The following is a 22,997-nucleotide window of genomic DNA, read 5'->3' on the forward strand; positions in this document are numbered from 1 at the left end:
GGGTTACAGAGAGAAGGCACACACTGTGAGTGGATGGTCAAAGATTGGGAATTGAGGATTACTCTGTTTAATAGTGTAACTGGTCATTTTCAGAGGCTGAATGAAGTTCATATACAATTGGTGGAGTTTTGAGTGTGGACAATGGGAGGAGTGAGACATCTCACTGCAATTCAGCTGTATGGATGAGACCCAGAGGTGCAGGTTCTCTTGTCACTGTTTGCCTGTGCATGGTCAGGAAGGAGAGATCATAGTCTGAGCAAGATACAGCCCAGATGAGTACACCATACTTTTAATTAACCAGCACCTCCTGCAATTTTTGTTTTTGTTTTGGATTTCCAGCATCCACAGTCCTTTAGGATTTTTTGTGTCTCATAAACGCAGTCTTCCTATAACTTCAGGAGCAGAATGAGAAAAAGTAACAAGGGAAGCTCTGGGCAGTCAATAGCCACGGCCTTGAGATCAACAGCAGCCAGCACTAGATGGAGTGGCTGATTAGGATGCAAACATCTGAAGAAGGCATAGAGAAAGGTCAATGGTGCAGCATCGAGTCTTTATGTCAGATTTCCAGCATTGCTTCATTTATAGGAAAGTGCAACATTCCCCCTCAAAGGAGCATAAAAGGGTAAACCTCCCTAAGTGGATATACATGCATATGAGGCTTTTCTGGCCATGACCATCACTCTGTATGGGGATTGTAACAGTTTACAAACTTTGGAACTTCCAACCAAACTTAAAGGCTGTGGTAAATGCTAATAATTTTGTAATTTTTAAATTCCTTCGTGGGATGAGTACCTTGCTGGCAAGACCAGCAGGGGTAGTCTATCCCTAGATGTCCTTGAGAATGTGATGGTGATTACAATATAGTACAAGTATTAGCAAGATGTAGCAATATTACATGGATCTGATCCATGCTGCATTTGACATAGATATAGAGATTAGGAATATTAGATACCAAAATAGGAAAAAAAAAACATTTTACCTCTCTCATTTAGTACTACAAACCTCCAATACTAACCACGTTGATATGTCTCATCTGGTAAGGTTCTGCTCCTTCAAATATAAAATCCTTAGTATAAAAAGATAGCATTTTCTCATTATCTCTGAAAGATTCCTCTCTGTTAATGAATACAAATGAACCATTTTACAAACATTTACTTTTTTTTATGAAAGGTAATTTCAGTTGCATATCATATTTTCTTCAAATACAAAATTGATTCAAAACAAAAATTTATGGCTAAAGCATTTATTTTTAAAACCCAGTTTCTAATTATGCCATCATGGAGATAACTTACATCCACACATCCACAATCAGCCCTGTGGATGAATGGTTCCCATTGGATCTTTAGTAAAGTATTTGTTATCTCTAGACTCAGTAGCTCGACAATCTCCCATTTGATGTTGTTGACTTGCGTGCCAAGCTGGCTTGTTTTCATTCAGATATTTCGTCATCATGCTAGCTGACATCATCAGGCTAGCTGACATCATCAGTGAGGCTTCCAATGAAACAATGTTATTCTACTCCGCTTGGAATTTATACTGTCTGGTCTGTTATGGCGAGAAGTGTCATTTTCAGTTTTGATCTGTATGGGTTTGTATATGGGGTCCAATTCTATATGTTTGTTGATTGTATATTCTTCACCTGTAATACATCCATATTCAAACCCATACAGGCCAAAACTGGAAATAGAGGAGATCAATATTACTTAAGTAGAGCAAGACTATGCAAAGCTAGAGAACCAAGGGATTTGGGAGCCTTTGTCCATGAATCACAAAAAGCTAGCATCCTAATTCAGCGATAATACGCAAGGCAAATGTTGGCCTCTCTTTCAAAGGGAACAGAGTATCAATGTAGTAAGATCTTGCCAAAACTATACACGAAACTAGTCAGACCAAAGCTGGAATACAGTGAACACTTTAGGGGCCCTTTACTACGCAAAGATATGTTGGCATTGGAAGTTGTCCAGAGAAGGTCCACTCGGCTGATACCAAGTATGAAGCGACTGTCTTATGAGATGAGGTTGAGTAGATTGGGCTCGTAGTCTTTAGGATACAGAAAAGTGAAAGGCAACGTTATTGAGCCATATAAGATTCTTAGGGGACTTGACAGGGTAGATGTGGAAAAGTTGTTTCTCCTTGTGGGAGAGCCTAGAGCAGAGGGTATCTCGGAATAAGCAGTTGCGCACATTTAAGACAGACATTGGGAGGAATTTTCTCTCTCTAAGGGTGAAATTCTTTACTGCAGAGGGCTATTGAGGCTGGGTTATTAAGTATATTCAGACCTGAGATAGACAGATTTTTAATCAAGGGAATCAGGGTTATGGGGAAAAGACAGGAAAGTGGAGTTGGGGATTATCAGGTCAGCTAATGAGCTCACCGAATGGCAGAACAGACTTGATGGGGTGAATGGTCTACTTCTGCTGTGATGTCTATAGTTTATTCTGTCTGCAGCATCTGACACAGCTGATTGTCCAAGTTTCTCCTCCGATCACCTCTTTGCTGTTGAAGGAATTGTTCTGGTTCCATTCTTACCTAAGTAATAATCAATGCCCAATAATCAATGCCAAAGAATCACTTGCAATGGCTTTTCTTTCTACTCCTGCACTATTACCTCTAGTATTCTCAAAGGATCAATTGTTGGTAACCTCCTATTTCTTATTTACAGGCTGCTTCTCTGTGACATTATTTGAATACACAGGATCAATGAATGCAATGTGTTAACTTAGTTTGTTCTGATTTCTGCAAATTTTTGTCTGACTCAAGCACAAGATCTGTGGTAACTCCCACACCACAACATATCACCTGCTCAACCATTATTCATTAACGGGTTGAGGCTAGGTAGCATTTATTGTCCATCCCCAATTGCCCAGAGTCAACCACATTGCCTAGTCACATGTAGGCCAGGCCAGACCAGACCAGGGAAGGACGGCAGTTTCCTTGCCTAAAGGACATCAGTGAACCAGATGAGTTTTTCCTGATAATCGACACTGGATTCGTGGTCATCATTAGATTCTTAATTCCAGATATTGAATTCAAATTCCACCAGCTACTGTGGCAGGATTTGAACCCAGGTCCCCAGAATGCTATCCAGGTCTCTGGATTAACAGTCCAGCAAGAATACCACTATTCCAATGCCTCCCCCTATTTACTTAATTTGGATGTTAAATATTTTAATGCTGTATTGCTTAACTGTACTCTTCAGCTCTAATAATGTCTCCTGATTTAAACCAATTGGCAAATCTGAAGAAATGCCCACCAAACACCAATTTGTTTTCCTGCAATGTCAAACTTCACGTCTAATACATAGAAACAAGTTGAAAGAGCTCCAAATCTTTAGGTTTTACCTCCATTGATCACCGCCCTTCTCGTGCAGATCTACTCTTTTCTAAACGGTTACTGACCTCGCTCATATATTGCGTAGAAGCACAGCTGCCTCCTTGCTACTTGCACCTGCCTTCTTGCCGCACACTCCTCCCAGTCCCTGAAGCTGCACAGGGTTCCATTTTAATCTCACTATAATGGATAGTTTTTTAGACAACACTTGCACTCAACTTGTACCATTTTTAGGAACAGCAAGTGAGAAATGTTAAAGCATAAAAGCATAAGGCATACAAAGATGGGAATAGTAAGGGTTTTAGAATGAATGGAGTGTTTGGAATTAACTAATTACATGACTTTTTTTTTGTCTTCAATCCATGGTGCAATGAGAGCAGCTAATATTTAGATTTTATATCGGAATTTAAGCTCAAGGAGAATCTGACAGTGTAACAGATCTTTATAGTGGTGCATACATATAAACATAAGTGCAACATGTGCAGGGGCACACCATCCTTTCCAGGACACAAGCCAACACTTCTTTGACATATATTGTCACTCCTCTATTATCACCAGGTCAAAATCCTAAAGCTGCCTACCTATTACCACTGTGATCTTCACCACAGACTATAGCACACCACTTTCTCAGGACTGAATGGAATAGAATGCCAACCTGTTGGTGCCTCCCACATTAACGGACTTGACAGGGTAAATACTGAGAGGATGTTTCCCCTCATGGGAGTCTAGGACCAGAGGGCACAGACTGAGAATAAAGGGATGCCAATTTAAAACTGAAATGAGGAGGAATTTCTCCTCTTAAAGGGAGAAGTGTCTTTGGAACTCCTTGCCACAGACAGCTGTGGGGACAGAGTCCTTCAGCAGTAGTGAAATCAAGAGTTATGGCAAAAAGGTAGAAAAGTGGATGTGAGAATGATCCTAGTGAATGGCAGAGCAGGCTCAATAGGTTGAACAGCCTACTTCTGTCCCTATTTCTCACGATCTTATTCAGAGACTGATATAATCCATACACTTTTACACATCTTAGTGCAATTTACTGAAACTTTAGATTAGTTGTTGCAACATTTCATGGTAGTATTTAATTAAATCACACAGGTTTAATGTTAGATTTTATTGAACAAAATACAGATTATAAACATATTCAGTATGTGTCCATTCCTACCAGTCCCCATTAATGGGTACATTACATTTTAATCAAAGTGCACTGTGGATTTACACACACAGGTATGCTACTATTTAAACTACTCCCCAGCTTTCCCATTCTATAGTTTAGGATTGCATGCCAAATGTTGACATCTTGGCAGTTTTACATGCTTTCAACACAGATTAATTCAATGATCTTTCAGTCCTGCTTAGACACAAAAAAATGCCAGGCAATGATGAAACATTATCAATGTTGTTGACCAGAATTACAATATTTTGTCCTTGTATGTCTAACATTATCTTGAATGCATTATTTTTTAATCTTCTGGTACTATATGACATTTGGAATTTGAATGTAAGTGTTATTTGAAGTGCATGTTAACTAATCTTTCCATGCACCAAAGCTTTCTTGATATCTGAGCAGGTTATCTCATTTCACTGATACAAATGACAATATCAAACCCATGTTGGATAGCTTGCCTTCCACTGCCATCATAAGTATTTAGGGCTATTGAAAAAGTCCTTTTCAGTACATAGCTACTGAAGTATAGTTCTGGCACCTTTAAAATCTCCAATTTAGAATTTAATTTTTACAGTAGCTGAAAAATCTTGAAGCAGATCTTGATGTACATTTAAACTTTTCCAATACTGAAAAGGCTTTGCACTTTCTCACATATCAATTTACATTACAATGCGAACAGTTGATTTCTGCATATTGGTATTGTAAACAATGCAAGAAATGTACAGAACCTCACTATACCAAAACTGTTATACAAGGTAATTACTGTTGAACAAAAATGTTTTCTGTGATATTACATTTAGCACAAAGAAATCCTGTGCTAATATCTTCAATTCAAAAGATTCTGGTAATGTAGAAAGATGCATTCAATGAAACAGACAAATAGTACCATCAAAACATTTACTTTTGCAGCATTGATTTATTCAAGGTGTGCAAACTAGGATATATAAAAAGGTATAAAGCGTGCACTGAATGACAAGTACAGGGATGTGCTAATAAAAATATCATTGAATTAACCTCAGATTGTAACATTTAATTTGTTATTGCAACAATGACAGCAGTATTATAGATTGATTAAAATGTGTATGCATTAAAAAGACAGCTTGCCAGTAAAGGGCTAACTGGACTTTTTTTTTTTTTAAAAAAGTCAGCATCCTTCTTCAGCATTCAAAAAGGAGTAGAGTTTAAAAAAAACTGCAGTAATGTGTTGATTGGAAGGCAATTGTACAAGTCATGGCACCACATATAGAAATTAGATTATTGCTAGTAGGTGCAAAACATGGATAGCATTGAATTTGAGCAATTTGTTCCGTCCAAATGTGCCTTGTCTTGTTGCTTCAAATTGCACTAACCCAGTTTTATTTCTCCCCCCACAATGACAGCCATTGAGTTACATCATAAGGTTCCAATTAATAACAGCAAAAGAAATAAAATAAATAGCAACAAAAACAAAGTTGCTGAAAAGCTCAGCAGGTTTGGCAGCACTGGTGAGGGGAAAAAAAACAAAGTTAAGATTTTGGGTCTGGTGACCCTTCCTCAGAACTTTGGATCACCGGACCCAAAACGTTAACTCTGTTTTTCTTCTTCACAGATGCTGCCAGACCTGCTGAACTTTTCCAGCAACTTTGTTTTTGTTCTCGATTTACAGCATCCACAGTACTTTCGGTTTTTAAAATAAATAGCAAAGCTGCCCACACTTCAAAAGGAAAGGACTTAACAGTGGTTTTTGTTTGGAGACCAAACATAATCAATATTGTTGCACAAACATCCAAACACAACAATGTGCTTAAACCTTGAATCAAAGGTGACATGCTAGCAGGAAAGCTACAAATAAAGACTGAAGAATGAATTTGTCAAATTACTTCTTTGTTGCTTGTAATTCAAACCAAAAGATTTAACAGACAAAAAGGCCTTTTCACTAAAGGGAGTGAATGTATAAACAGCTGAAAACCATTGCTTTTCTGTATCCTCACATCTGAAGGCCTAATAAGTTGAGTGCAAAAGTTTTGATGATTAGTTATTAGACCTCAATGAATCAACCAGTAGCTGGAATGTATAACAGAAACAAATGCAAAACTGGCAAGATTTTGAATTGAACAAGAAAAAAAAATTAAACACAAGCACAAGTTAACTCCAGTATATGTGGGACAGAAGGTATAGGTACAGATTTCAGTCTTATCAGAACGGGCTTTGCAGGTGGTAGCCTCAGCCATTTGCCTATTCCTCCCCCTACACTGCCAAATGTTTGGTAGATACGTAGACGGTCATATCTTAGTTAGATGCAAATAGGGGAAATATGGTCTCTCTTCAGAACAATATTCTCAAGTGTATATATGCACACCAATGTCAAAACTAATATTTAAAGTCCAAAGCTTTCTTCCACATGCCTACACAAACTCCCAATCAAGTAACAAACATTTTTAAAAAATGGATGCTCCATAGGCCCAAATAATTCAGTTTCATCCAAAAAATTCAATAAAGAAACTCTGCAAATCTTTCTTCAACATCTAATACAGTACCTCAGTTTTGAGTTACTTGAATATCTCCTGGTTAATTTTGAATTTATAAACTACACAAATATTTTGAACTTGAATAGGAATAGTATTGCCCTGTGATTATTCTGTTATGCACATTGGTGAAATGAAATCATACATTGACTGACACGACTGCCAACTGAGACCAAAATTTCAGCTTTCCCCATTCTACCCCATTGTTTATTCACATCACTTGACCATTTCAGCTGAACCTGAGCAAGAATTTTGACAAGGGCCATCATCGTTTATAAGCATCGTTATACACACCGTTAATAGTGCAAATGATTTGCTGGCAGGGACCTCGTAACATTGTTTCAGATTCAACATAACTCCAGGGCTAACTGTGCTACACCAAACAACAGTTAAACATTTATACAGCACACATGGACCAACAGAAGATTATCCATCATAGGTAAACTCCTTGCAATTGTTTAATTGACAAATACAAATTAATGCTCAACCATTCAAGTGGTTAAAAAACACCATCAGATATTCTGCCTAACAAACTTTTACTAAGTGTGGCCATTTTAGACACTGCATGCCAACCGACAAGGTTTCAGCCTGATCCAAACTTTAATTCCTGTAGATAGAGTATCAAGACAGAATGTGAACAAAAAGGAACATATCAGGAGGCCTTTGTATGTGGAGTTTTAAAAAAAAAAGACAAAAGAAAGCCATATCTACAGGGCTTAAAATTCATTCATCTCCCAGATACAAATGTTTACAGAAAACTGGAAAATAAAATGGAAACATGAACTGCAAACTGTAAATATTGATATCTGATTAGTGCCTATGTCAGTTTGTACTGTGTAATCAATACAATGAGCAAAAGTGTGAAAGTCACACCAATTGGTGGACTTAAGGTATTGTGAAACCAATCGTTTTAGTGGATAATGTTACTGTTGCACAAGTAAGTGTTTTTCTGAGTGAAGAGTTTATGTAGAGATACAATTTATGATCCAATTTGCTGATAATAACCTTATCACAAGTCTGCTTCAAGTTGCGTTGCCTTAGGAAACAAGTGCCTGTCCAACAAATGTCTATCCTTTTACTAACACAATGTTCTTTTGCAATGAAAGGGATTACCATTTTGATTGCATAATGGAAGATCTTATGTTGTCATTGATATAATTTGAGTAGTTATTTATTGAGATAAAAACTTGGAAGCGACTAAAAATGTTATGGCTGCTGAATTTGTACACAAAGTTGAAATTGCAACAGGACATCACAGAAAATCAGGAATATTGCGTTATTACTGGTTTTTCTGGATTCTCAAGGCATGGTAGACTAATGCAAAATTGACCAGTGTGAAGAATGGAGAAAGATAGTGTCTTTATAGAACATAATTGAAACGGTTTACATAGATCAGATAAACTTACAATACATGAATAAATAAATTGAAGAACACTAGCTGTTGGACAAGTGATTATTCAGGGACTCTTACAAATGACAATTATTATTGTCAATAATGAATCGGATTGAAATACTTGAAAAATTATAGCACACCATTGGCATGATGGCATTAATTTATGTAATTAAAAACAGCTTCTCCAGAGATCCACATCATTCCACATGAACAAAAAGATGAAGCGATACTTGCTTTTATGTTATTGGTTGAGGGAAAAATGTTAACCATGAAAGAGAGAGAACACCTGGTTTTCTAGTGTTTTGGAATCATTACTTGATTAATTAGACATCTTTGTGTGCTAATCTTGTCCTTTTGCAAGGTAATAGTAACCACATCAATTCTCAAGAGTTCTTGAGGCAGAGCTACTATGTAGCAACCAATAGGATTACTGACAAGTCATGGGTCAAAGATAGTCATTGCGATCTTGATACCTGTGTATAAATCCCTTCCATTGTGGGCTTTAAAAATTGGAAACCTAGAAATACAAAAAAGTCACTGCTTTTGAGGAAAATTGGTCTCTCTAGAGTTGCATCTTCAAAGCGAAGGCTCAGGATATATTTTATATCTGGTGCTCCATTAGAAACAGTCTATTCCTTTGTACAAAATCTCGATTGTTTATCCAATGCTCAGTAGGGAGGCCTGAGAACTAAAGATTGCAGCATGATAATAGGAGTGAGACTAGTGAGGATTGTGGATGTCAAATGATACTAACCTTCTCACTGATGAGTTAACAATAGTTCTTGATATGAAAAGGAAAGAAAAGAACTTAGTGAACTAGGAGGTCAGCTAAACATTGAAAGGTGGTGCTCAACATTTATGTTGTCAGAATTCCAAGAACAAATTCTAATAGATTAGAAAAGGTTCATTTATAGGTATTGTACACATTTCATTTGACAACCAGAATACCAGGGAACTATAAAAATTAGCAAATGGAGAGAAAAGGCTAATATAAAAAAAAGCTTGAATGGAATCTAAAAAACTACAAGGTGTTTTTATTAATATATAAATAACATGTGGAAATGGCCAATTTATTAAAATACTCTCCATCTGGTACATATTGGAAGGAGAGGTCAAAATACAAAGTCTCAGTTACACAATAAGTTAAAAGGAAAACCTTACTGGATTTAACCTAGAGATTGTTTTAATAAAACGGTACTGGAGAGAATAATTGGACTCATGATAAATCCCTAGAAACTGATATCTTGAAGAAACTATTCAGTTGAATTAATCAATTTTCTTAAACTCTAGATCTAGAAATTGTGCTATATAACCATGAAACTGCATAGATGCAAATCTGTGGATTTAACATTTGCTGTGAGCTAGTTAGTGGAACTCGGCCAGAATAACAGATGTAGTTATAGATTTACCTGAACTTACAGTTCAGTTATGAAGACAGGTCGCATAAATCTCTTTTTCATTATCTAGAGTTTAAAAGGTTGAGGATTCACAATCAAGAATGCAAAATAATGGGATTTAACTAGGTAGGTACAGATGAAATTAGAGCTTTTACAATAATTGCGAAAGATGATATTCTCAAAATTAGAACTAGGCCAATTAGAAGTGAAATCACGGAGCACTTGTTCACATAAGGATGTGAAAATCAGGAATTCTTCAAATCTTTCCTGCTCCCCAACATCACTACCAAAAAAAAAAAAGCTATGTTTACAGGATCAATTGAAATTTTCAAGCAAGAGAGCAGAGAGAAATAACGTTTCTGTTGGGTACAGGTTTCAAGGGAGCCAAGGCAAACAGTTGAAATATAGAAAAGCCATGATCCAACTAATTGCTGAAATAGCCTGAAGGGGCTAAACAGTCAACCACATTTCCTTTTCCCAAGAGCAGTGTTGTTCCACACAACTGCAATGTGTATCATTATGACAAAAGTATTTTCAACAAGTTTTAAAATAAGAAAATAAAGCATGTCTTGCTCACTGTCACTGACAATCTTGCTTACTACAGGCTCACATTGATTTGTACTGTTCAAGTTATTTTTTATTTTATGTAGCCTGATCCTGTCCTTTTTATATAGTCTGGTGCTCCAGATTCCGATCTTTGTTTGACTTCAGTGAAAACAAACTTTCTTGGGTAGTAGGGGAAATCAGATTACAGCACTATGCCTAACTATTGTCAGTTTAATATTTGGGTCTGAAGACTATTTCAAACCATTTACTAATTTCTTGATCAATATGTTGGAATTTCAAAGCGTTGGCAATCATTGTGAAAAGGAGTTACTTGCAACACTCAAAGGAATTGTGCCATCACAAAACAGGTGCTCAGATGTACAAACTGCAAAACTTATGAATGCTGAGAGTTAAACATTAAACTAAAACAAAGAACTGTGGATGTGGAAATCAAATAAAAACAGAATAACACCATGTTGTGCTGGCAATGGTAGATAGTTTGGTCTTTCCAGTAAAAATAATTTGCTGACCAGCTGCTCACAATCTTTAGCAGTAATCACTAGTGAACGATTAAAGCAAAGAAAAAAAAAGTGTGGAGATGCTCTAAGCTAGAGAAGACCACCTTCGCAAAGGAAGATAGAAAGTGGGCAAGAGCTGAAAAAAAAAAGGGAAATAACAGTGAATCTTGCTGACAGCTAATTCCTTGACATTGAGGCTCAAGTAATTTCTGTGGTGCGAGACATTTTTAAGATCCAAGTGCAGGATCCTGTCTATGACGGTGTTTCTTGCATTCCTCCTGCACCCAAGCTCAAAATAAATGCCTCTCAGACCTTCTCAGATCTGGGAAGAGCAGCTCCCTAAAGATTTCTGTGAAATTATGCCATCTTGAACTTTAGTTTCAGAATGAGAGTTATTCATTAATCTAGAGAGGATTCTGTCTGGAAATACACTTCTACACTCAAAGCTTTCTTGAACTAGGATGCAAATTTCAAGAAAGTGACTCACTTGAACCTGTGAAACAGGAGAAACAGTAAGGGCATCTGAAATGAAAGGCACAGATATTTGACAATCTCAATCACCCAACCATCTAGGGGGACAATGTTTGTCTGAGGGCCACCACATGCTTTTATTGGCTAGTTTAATACTTAATCTAAGTTTGGTAAGACAATGGGAAGTTAATGACAGCCAAATTCTGCATTAGCACCCTCAAGTCTGACAGTCATCAGGCTCAAATAGTATCAAGACCAATTCATTTCAGTAAAGTTAGATTATCTTTGTCTAAGTCTTTATTGTTGAAAGAAAGAGACGGTTAAACTTTAAACATCTTCACTAAAGTCAAACAGAATCTCTGCAACTAAAAGGTCAAAACTCTATTGCTGAGGCTACGGTGGGAAGGTGTAGGAATTCCAAACAAAATCTGATTAGCACACGACTTACAAGTAAATAGCATAAATGCATTTTGCTTCCCAAAAGTCTTTCCTATCTAACTCAGTCCAAGATCTGTTGATAAATCCAACAAGCTTTAGTTAATTCGTGCAGCAAAACAGTCCAGAAGTCTTGGCCAGTATTATCATTGAAACTGTAACACCTAACATTAACGCTGAAAAATCCTGCAATACATTTAGAAAAGCCTCTTTTATACAAGAAGACCGTTTCAAGATATCACTTAAATAGGTTCCATGGATTAAAAAACAATTATTCTAGAGAATTAGATAATAAGAGAATAAAGAATATTGACCATATTTTCTTACATTTACAAGACTTGGATATAACAAGTTCATAGGACAACTGTGTACGGAGGATCAACAGAAGTAATTTTACATACCATGGATTTTCCCTCCCTCAACAAATTCAAATGGCCAAAGAAACCTTTGGCTGAGCTTGAGGCTGGCTTTATAGAAATCGTGTATTATTACTAGGCAATGTAAGCAAGTGCTACAGGTGTTAGTCATAATAAACTCATACGTAATATAGATCTTAAAGTTAGAAAAGCACACTAAATTGAGATCCAGGATAATCTGATTGCAGAAACATTCCAGTCAAATAATAAGACTCCCTTTAAACTTAACTGAGAAAGATAATAACTAGAAAATTCAAAAAGTACCAAGGTGAACAATGTAAAATGAGGTTTACAAAACACTGACTGCACAAAAGGCTATAAAAATATGGTTAATGAACTGTCTCTGGCTGCCTTTCTTCTTTTGTACTGCAGTGACTTTTGTTTGGAAAGGTAAACAAAGGAAAAATCTGTAGGAAGTTTCCTATTCCACTAGATCTCCATCAATTTTTAAAATGTTCCTTACTTTAGGAGCTCATCATAAAAAAGTGTAAAGTAAACAATTATAACAACAGAAGCAACCAATTGCCAAGATAAATTTTTGGAGAGAGGGAAAACAGGAAGGTGACATAATACAGTTTGCTATTTTAAAGCTCAAGGTTTCTTGTGTGCAACACCTTTATACCCCAATCTGATGTAGACCATCTTAGGAATGTGAATTTAGAAACAAAGTCAATAAGAGAACAATAAATATTTTGTAGAGGGTAAAAACCTAAAGACAAAAGAAGCCTCAAATTTGCAAACAGAAATGTTAGTTGTCGGATTTTAAATTAAGAAGCACTTTGATTTGATTAGTACTGTATAAACCAAATCTAATCTGATCTGAACCATAATCTAAACAGTATGAGATTAATAGACACTTGAACCAACATAGTACATCAAACACAATATGTTTTTAAACTCTATAGTATACAGAAATGAGATTTCAGTTTTGAGACGGAGCACTTTTTGTTCCTTTTAAAGTTATAAGCCATCCAACAGGTTTACTCACTTTGTTAAGATACTCAAATCTCTGGCAGAAATACCATTCTATTCCATCTAATACATTTATTGTATTCCCATAAATGATATGATTAAAACAAAAACACCAGAATACATTCCAAAAAACCATACAATATACTTGATTAACAACGATCAATATGATCCTTTAGTACTATCCAGCTATAGGTGTCTTCCCATTATAGAATATAAACCTAAACAATTAAATGCTGCCAAATACAATACTGCAGCATTTAAAAGGTGACTGCTCACGAGGTCCAAATTCATCTTGAAACTAATTTCATTGTATATTAAAATAAAGTAACGCATGTCTGTGATTTGTTCCCCCACTTTTGATCTTTCAGTAGACAGGACCTTATTACATATGCAAAAATCAGAATCCATCATCATTTGGTGCTGATAAAACTGAAATGAACCAAGTTAACCAAGTCATATTTTCTGTGATATACATCCACTACACACCAATCTGTTTTTTAAAGGGAAACTAATATTTAAAAAATTATGAGTCTGTAATGCCGTATTATTTTCATTTACATTGAGATAGACACATTATCAGCCAGAATACAATCAATTAATTCCACCCTAAAATCCAGTGAATTAGTAGTCATTTTAGACAGACAAACTTCAACTTCAATAGTTTTAGAAGCAGACGGGGAAGAGGGAAGATAAATGACCTCTTCATGAAGGTCTGATATTAGTGAAACAAATGAGCATATTGGATCAGCAAAGGAAAATGCACCTCAGTGAACAACATCTGGAATATTACCATAACTACTGGCTTACTTTCATGTACTAGGGAAGACTTGCATGCATACTTGCATTACCTTTGTTAGTATTTTGACTGGATATTCCCTTGCCAAAACTACGGACTTACAGAACTCTTTTGTAAGATCACATTTGCTAGTAGCTGACAAATGCCTGGAATACGACCATGAATCCTGTTCGGATGCCCTGTACAAAAAAGGGCCCTGAAAGCACTATATGTCCTAACTATCAGTTGGCAATGGCCTGAGCATGTTTGGACTAGTTAACTATTTATCCACCTGATTATTCAGGCCAATACTTTACAATTTATTCTCTCGACTGATAAAATAAAATATATCCAGACTCTGAGTTTTTTGAAATGTCTGAAGTCAGACCATAGAATTCTTCAATTGCTTGAGCATCAATTTTCTGTAAAAGAAATAGAATTCTTCAATAAATTTATGAATTTCAAATATAACCAGACAAAATTCAAGTATGTTCAAATAATGAAACACATTAACTACAAAAATTTCTGCAAGTTTACATTTACAGTTATTTACTCTAAAGATGAGCATTGGCCAATCACTGCTTCACTACAGATCACAGCCTCATTACTTTAAAAGTGTAAATTATTTTTGATACAATCAAAACAACATGCCAACCTAACATACAGCTGCACTCAGATTTAGGCACCCATAAAATCTGCAGCTAGATAAAACATAATTCATTATATACTGGAATTTATTTCAAAACATAATTCCCCAAACTTTTGCAGCCTGTACTTTCAGCACAACAAAACGTTCCATCAGTTCCCACGCAAAGAATCCTTCCATAGTATAGGCTGGAAGGGTGGCAGATGTACCGAGCATAGTCAGGTCAGCAACTAGTCAGGGTGAGTTGGTGGTAGTGAACAATGCTAGTGATTGGGGGTCATTTCTATAATTAGGGACCAAGGCTTCCAACTCTAACTCAGAGTCAAAGACATTCGCAAAAGGTGCTGGGGAGAAGGGAAAATGGCCAGTCATAAGTTGAAACTTCCTCAGCAATTCCCAAGTATGTCAACATATCTGGGCATCTCCAGTAGTGTCTGATTGGAAAGTGGAGGGGGCGGGCCATGTCCTCTATGGTCCCCTTGCACTAGATCACATACCTGTTAATAATGTTCAAAATCAATCTTCTCCATAACCCTTGTCCATTACAATAAAATTTAGAATGAGCACAGAGGGAGTTGAGGGTGGAGGGGAGAAGGACAGCAAAAATAGAATTTGGGGCAGGATCCTGTCCAACTGAAATTTTCAGCCATTTATATCCATTTACGTTTTACGCAAATGACTCAACACCCAGGTTTCAAAACTTTGGTGAGACCAACAGTCAGATTCTGCCATTTTAGCAGCAGGATAGGTTAAGTGGAGTACAGAAATGACTTAATAGCAAAACAGCTGGTAAAAGGTAACCACAATAAAATCAAATTTGTTACAAAGAACAGGAAGGAAATCAAAGAGAATAAAAGGTCAAGGGTACTTGGTTGGAAAAAGTACATAAGAAATAACAAGGGACTATACTCGGACTAATTGAGAAGCACAAGGTGGATTAGACTAGGTGCAGTGTGAAGGAAAGCAACAGCAGAAATGTGATGGGCCAAATATAATGCTGTAGTACAGAACAGAAGTTTGGTTCCATTATTACAGGTGTTTGCAAATGTGGTTATTTGTTATAGCAAATCTTAAAATTCTAAGATTTCTACAAAGAAAACATCTTTTTCTACTAATTTTTTTGTATTTCTAGCCTCCAGACATTTATATTTTGCTGGGGTGCAATTTCATAGAACCAGTTATTCTTTGGGTATCTTTATCAAATCTGTAATTTTGCATAACAAAACAGACTGGTATTCAATAGATCATGACAATAGGAGCAGTGCCAGGGAGGAAGTGGCAAGAGTCAATCTACAATCCCTCAACTAATAAATTTCAGCCAGGTTCTGTTAAGAATAATACACCTCACTATTTTCCCATTTATCCCAGGGATTCGGTTGCTGGGAGACAAAGTTGCTTATGTTTTCCTAGGTTTATGTTTCTATCCACTTTCATTAGGAACATATTGATCATAAACAAAATGCGTATTTTTTAAAATGACAAAATGCATTCCTGAATTATGTGGTGTAAGTTAATACAACTTGGATGCACAACATAAAGACAACTTGCACATATTTACATAATGCAAAAGTTGTTGGAAGAGGGCAAGGTGTTGATTATTGTTTACTTGAACTTTCAGAAAACATTTGAAATACAACAGTATTTGACTGACATGTAAACAAAGGCTCAAATGAAGGAAGCAGTAAGTAGTACAGTCAATTAACTTCAGTGCACAGAATTAGGTGTTCTCAGCCATGTTCTCATGCAACATGCAGCCAGCCACATGAACTCCCAACAGGGTAGTCCATTACTGACCAAATCAGCACTATCCTCGAAATGTTGGTGTAAATGTTGGTTTTCCGCTTAATTAGTATTGCACTGATAATTGCAAGATGAAAAACTTCAGTGTTTTTTTTCAGCAGTCTTTTGCTTACTTAGAAAGCATTGCATAAATGCAGGCTATTCTTGCAGCTAATTTGCAAACTGTCAATTAACTGTATTCCCCCAGAAAATGATCTGAATTTGTGAAAAGACCAAAAAAGGCTTACAGGTAATGTCGATCATGAAAGAACACAATAACAGGTCTGTAAGCTCAGCGGTCCACCAAATTGGCATACCCCATCATGAGTCATTCTGGGAGTGAAAATGTTACAAGACTGGGACAGTTTAACTGCCTTCTTGTAATTGACTCAGTATCCTTGGAATAAATTATGGGCATGGATTATCACTGTAACAAAGCATGGTGGTGGTGGTGGTTTGGGGGCAGTGGGAGGGGAGGTGGGTGGGAAAGGTGGTGTGGTGTGTGTTGATAAATCAAGTAGGAATCTCACTCTTAATATCCTTACAGACTTTCCCATTATTAAAATTTAAAAAGCCAGAAAATAATCAGGCTGGATCTATTATGGATGCAAAATCCAGCCTGATTTTCCACGCTGTGCATTGGTCCTGTGATAGATGAAAGTCAACCCCATTTCTGCTGACTTGTAAAAATATTTATGCTTTATAATAAATTCAAGACTAACCTCAACAATATCATCGTCAAACAAAAGCCAGAAGCCATGGCTTTTCACAATAGTTATATAGTGTCCACGGTTAGGGCCACTGTGATGGAGAGAGAAAAAAAAAGAACTCATCTTGTAAGCATTCTCAAACAAATATTAGCTAATATAGATTGAATAATTGATCAACATTTATATAACTGCATTCTAATGAGAAATTTTTTGCTTTCTTATTTAAATAAGAATGGATAAACTGATCAGTTATTCAATAGGATTTCAGAATTCATCTGGTTCGGAAAGGATTTTGCCAGAAAAACACATTCAGGTCAGGTAGAGCTCACTCAAGTGACCATAAAACTGAATTGACAATTGAGTCAATTAGTTCACTCAAGTTACTGTACAATCAACATATCAGCTTAGCATAATACAGAGAGATCCTCTGGTAATCAACAGAAAAATTTTTTTTTCTCAGATTGCATTTTTGTTCTCACCATTCCTATTACAACATTAAGAATAGGAATGATTATATTTGGCAATTTTTCAGTCATTTTCTTTCTTCTTCATTCAATTTCCATCTGGTTTTCTAAGACACACTCATTGCAATCAATTTATTTACAGTGCATGTGCATTTTTTTTTTCTGGCTTCTAGTCTCTACTGCTTTAGCAGAACAGAAAAATAAAGATTAAATGGCTTAACAAGCAAATCCTTTACCCTCGCAGAGATAGTTTACATGTAATCGTCTGAATGGAAGAAAGACAACAGATCATTTGATTGGGGGGATATAGTGTAGCAAATTATTGTAAACATATGCCATTCCTTCGGAGGCACATGTGGAGTGACCAAGACCATGCCTTTTTTAAAATAATAGACATAAATGAATATACAAGGAGCACTGTTAGCAGAATGAACAGATGGTGTAATTTTTCAGTTTCCACTGATAGGAGACATTCAACATTGAGGGCCTGTTATCATTCTCAACTTTAACCAGGATTTAAAAATCTACTGAAGCCAAATGTTAGGGTGGCATGGTGGCTCAGTGGTTATCACTGCTGCCTCATAGCGCCAGTGATTCAATTCCGGGTTTGGGCAACTGTCTGTGTCAAGTTTGCACTTTCTCCCCGTGTCTGCGTGACTATCCTCTGGGTGCTCCGCTTTCCTCCCACAGTCCAAAAGATGTGTGGGCTAAGTGGAATGGCCATGCTAAATTGCCTTAGAGTCCAGGGATGTGCAGGCTAGATGGATCAGCCATGGGAAAATGCAGGGCTACAGGATTAGGGATGCTTTTTGGAGGGTTGGCGTGGACTCGATGGCCTGCTTTCAGGCTGTAGAAATTCTATGATTAGTTCACAGCAAATAGAAACATGGGTTTAAAATCCCTGGCAGACAGAATTGTGACTTGATGCCAAGAGTGAAGAGTGAGGCAGTGTCTTTACTCATCTCTGCCCACCAGAGAATAACAAATAGGCATTTACCACTTGCACATGGATTGCTCTGTGACTACACCAACAATATGGACTTCTATCCATAGATGTCAAGGGTAGCTTCTGTTGTGGGAAATGAAGGCAGAACTGCTGGGATGTTCTCGTGGTGTGACACCATTGCCATAATCATACCAGTAGTATGACATGCAGACTTGGTTACTTCTTTGCAAACTATTTCTATGATTCTATAGATGAATGGATAAGACTATTTGGCCCATAATGCATGTGCCAGCTCACTGGAGAGTTTTAAAATTAGTCTCACTCACTTTCTCAACTCTGAGCATGTACTTTATCGATAGCCTTCCAAAAAGACCATAACCACTGATTCTTGTTTATGTATTCTACTAATTACATTCAAAAAACTCCAGTAGAACATAGAACATAACAGCGCAGTACAGGCCCTTCAGCCCTCGATGTTGCGCCGACCTGTGAAACCAATCTGAAGCCCATCTAACCTAAACTATTCCATTATCATCCATATGTTTATCCAATGACCATTTAAATGCCCTTAAAGTTGGCGAGTCCACTATTTTTGCAGGCAGGGCATTCCACGCCCTTACTACTCTGAGTAAAGAACCTACCTCTGACATCTGTCCTATATCTATCACCCCTCAATTTAAAGCTACGTCCCCTCGTGCTAGCCATCACCATCCGAGGAAAAAGGCTCCCACTGTCCACCCTATCTAATCCTCTGATCATCTTGTATGTCTCTATCAAGTCACCTCTTAACCTTCTTCTCTCTAACGAAAACAACCTCAAGACCCTCAGCCTTTGTTCATAAGACCTTCCCTCCATTACCAGGCAACATCCTGGTAAATCTCCTCTGCACCCTTTCCAATGCTTCCACATCCTTCCTATAATGCGGTGACCAGAACTGTACGCAATACTCCAAGTGCAGCCGCACCAGAGTTTTGTACAGCTGCAACGTGACCTCATGGCTCCGAAACTCAATCCCTCTACCAATAAAACCTAACATACCGTACGCCTTCTTAACAACGTTATCAACCTGGGTGGCAACTTTGTGATCTATGCACATGGACACAGATCTTTCTGCTCATCCACACTACCAAGAATCTTACGATTAGCCCAGTACTCTGTATTCCTGTTAGATTAGTTAAACACGATTGTGCTTTCATAACCTAATGACGACTTTGTTTAATCCCATTCATGCTTTCAAGTGTTATGAGGAATCTGAGGAAGGGTCACTCAATCTGAAAATGTTAACTGATTTCTCTCCACAGATGCTGCCAGAACTGCTGAGTTTTCTCAGCAATATCTGTTTTTGTTTCTGATTTACAGAATCCGTAATTTTTGTTCCATCATCATGTCTTTTATAATAAACTCTAGCATTTCCCCCACTACTAATGTGAGTGGCAAGTGATCAGTAATTGTTTTTTGTCTTTTTTTAAATAGTAGGGTTATATTTGCCATCCTCCAATCTGAAGGAATTGCTCCAGGGTCTGTAGAATTTTGTAAGATGACCAAAGTATCCAATATATTCAGCACCTTTTCAGATAGTGATCTGGGATGCAGATTATCAGGCCCTGGGATTTTGTTGGCCTTAATTCCTTGCCTTTTTTGTTTACTAAATACAGACTTCCTTCAATTCCTCCCTCTCACGAGATCTTCAGTTCCTTAACATTTCTGGAAAATTATCTGTGTCCTCTTTTGAGAGTCAAAATATGTGGTTATTTTCTCTGCCATTTCTGTTCCCCATTATGGCCTACATTTGTCTTCATTAATATTTTTCTCTTCATGCACAAATGGAAACTTTTACAGTCAGTCAGTCTTCATGTTTCTGTCAAGTTTACCGTCATTCTATTTTCCCCCTCTCGATAAATCTTTTTGTCCTCTTTTACTGAATTATAAACTGCTCCCAGTCCTCAGGCTTGCTGATTTTTCTGGCAATTTTATACAGTTCGTCATTAGATCTAATACTAATGTCTTTGGTAACACACGGTTGAGCGACTTTTCCCGTTTAATTTTAGATAGCAACAAACAATTGTAATTTGCAGCCTTTCCAAGACATCCTTGACACTGACATCAAGAATGCAACATATAATCCAGGAGCTTCTTCGCAATTGCAGAAATACCTGTCTGTCTATTTCCTTTGCTATTGAATTGTTCATTACCATAGCAGTGCCACTCTTCTTCCTTCCATCTTGTGCAGCACAGCCATCATGGACCTGGCTTCTGCCGCTATTCAAGTACTCTCCCCCAACTGTACCAAAACAGTATATCTATTAGATTGGGAGTGGGGTTGGGGGGGGGGGGGAAAAAATCAGCCCCAGGGGTCTTCTGCATTGCCTGTTCTGCTCTGCCTGGATGGTCACTTTCTGCCCATTATATCTTTATCTGTGGTGTGACCAGCTCACTGAAGATGCTGTCCACAATAATCTCGGCATCACTGATGCCCTACAGGTGAATCCACCCAGCACTTCAACTCCAAAATTCAATTATCTGGTATCTGAAGCTGGCCACCTGGGACTCTGGAAGAGTCCATGACTTTCAACATAGCCCTGAAGGTGCACATCATGGGTGAGAGTTCTGTTGCCCTGACTTCTCTTTAGATTAAGCTCATTAGTTACTCCATTAAAGGACACCAATTACACTAGGGATCTTTTTCCATTCAAAACATTTCCACTACAGTCCAAAATCACTCCCATATTTTATTTAATCTAATGAACTGCTGCAATTTAATTCATGGAAAGTGTAGAAATATTCACTCAATGTTAGATTCAGATGCTTTCTAATTTAGAACTATTTAAAGACATAGATTACCAGCACTGTCCCACCCTGTTCAGCTCTCAATTATACACCGAGTTCGCCACTCTCCTCTTGTGCTGCTTTACACCAAGTCCAGTGCTCTCATCTGGAGTTGTCGGGTACCAGTTTCACTTCTCTCGTCTCATGCTGCTTTATATAGAGTTCACCTCTCTCCTCATATGCTGCTTTATACAGAATTCACTGCTCTATATCAAGATCCTCCTAATCCACTTCACAGCAAAGCTGCTTTGCTACCCACTGCTCCCAATCTACTTCATAGTGATGATGACTGCTGCAATGCTCCTCCCAGTTCCAAATCCTCCCAACCACAATGGGAGTGTGTCTAGGAGGGAAACTTGCAGATGGTAGTATATCCTAAATATTTGATTCCCATGTCCTTCTAGATGTCATAGGTTTGAAAGCCTTGGTGGCTTTCAGCATTGCATTGTGTAGGCAATATTTTCTGCTCCTACAGACACAGTGATGGAGATAATGAATGTTTGTGGACATGGTTCTAATCAAGTGGTCTGCCCTCAGAAGAAATTCCTCAATTGTGCCTTAAATGTTCAAACACTTATGAGATAATGCCTTCTGGTCTAAGGCTTTCCCACAAAATGAAACAATCTCTCTACATCTACCCTGACAAGTCCCCTAAGAATCTTGTATGTTTCAATAAGTTTGCCTCTGGTTGTTATATATTTCAATGAGAATAGGCCAAAACTAGTTAACCTCTCAAGAACATCCCTTCATACCCAGTATTAGCCACGTGAGCCTTCCATGCCAGTATATCTTTCCTTAGAGAAGGTCTCACACAGTTGGTTTAAAAAACATCAACACAGTAAATAAAATTAGTACACATGATTAGGAGGGAATTTACTGGTATGGATTGAGAATTGGTTAATAAACAGAAAGCAGAGCGAGGAGGAATAAACATAGCATTCTCAGGATGGCAGGCTGTTACTATGGAGTACCACAAGGCCCAATGCTGGCTTTACCAATGTTCACAATCTATTCAAATAATTTAGATTTAGGGACCAATTCTAGCATTCCCAAATTTGATAACACCAAACTAGGTGGGATTGCAAGCAAGCTTCAAAAGCATTTGAACAAGTGAAGTTAATGGACTAGAACATGGTGGATGGAATATATGATGTAAATAAGTGTGAAGTTACACACTTTGGCAGGAAAAAAAACCAAAAGGCAGAACATTTTCTAAATGGAAGAGATTGGAGAGGATAAAAAGTGTCCAAGAGAATGAGTGTCCTTGCCCAACAGTCACTAAAAGCTGGCATTAAGGCATAGCAATCAATTAGGATTTGAGTACAGAAGGAAAGATGTTTGTTTAGAACCCTTGAGATTTCACCTAGAGTATAGTGTGTAGTTTGGTCTCTTTCGCTAGGGAAGGGTATACTTGCCATAAAGGGAGTGCAACAGAGATTCACCAGATTAATCTTGGAGATATCGGGATTGTTTTTTTGAGAAAGGATCGAGGACACTGGGTCTGTATTAACTAGAGTTTTGAAGAATGGGAGGTGAAACTTACAAAAACTGTGACAGGACATAACGAGGTGGATATAGAAAGGATTGGCTATCTTAGAAACAGGGACATAACTTCAGAATAAGGCAAAGGCCATTCAAGACTGAGATGAGAAGAGATTTTTTTCATTTACAGGGTGCTGAATCTTTTGAATTCTGTACCCCAGA

At 37.4% G+C, this 22,997-nt stretch overlaps 1 protein-coding gene across 2 annotated transcripts in view; it reads right to left on the bottom strand.

Annotated features, from left to right (window-relative positions):
• Nucleotides 1-4,426: 4,426 nt before the first annotated feature.
• Nucleotides 4,427-22,997, bottom strand: part of usp46 (ubiquitin specific peptidase 46) — a 75,553-nt gene continuing 56,982 nt past the window's right edge. For both annotated transcript variants that reach the window (XM_020528013.2, XM_020528012.2), the window contains 2 exons: nt 17,070-17,148; nt 4,427-14,344 (listed from right to left, as the gene is read on the bottom strand). In XM_020528013.2, coding sequence (XP_020383602.1) covers nt 14,243-14,344; nt 17,070-17,148 — 181 coding nt within the window. In that variant the 3' untranslated portion in view covers nt 4,427-14,242. The remainder of the gene's footprint in view (nt 14,345-17,069; nt 17,149-22,997) is intronic.

The sequence above is a fragment of the Rhincodon typus genome, chromosome 1 (assembly GCF_021869965.1).
Source record: "Rhincodon typus isolate 14 chromosome 1, sRhiTyp1.1, whole genome shotgun sequence".
Taxonomy (NCBI): Eukaryota; Metazoa; Chordata; class Chondrichthyes; order Orectolobiformes; family Rhincodontidae; genus Rhincodon; species Rhincodon typus.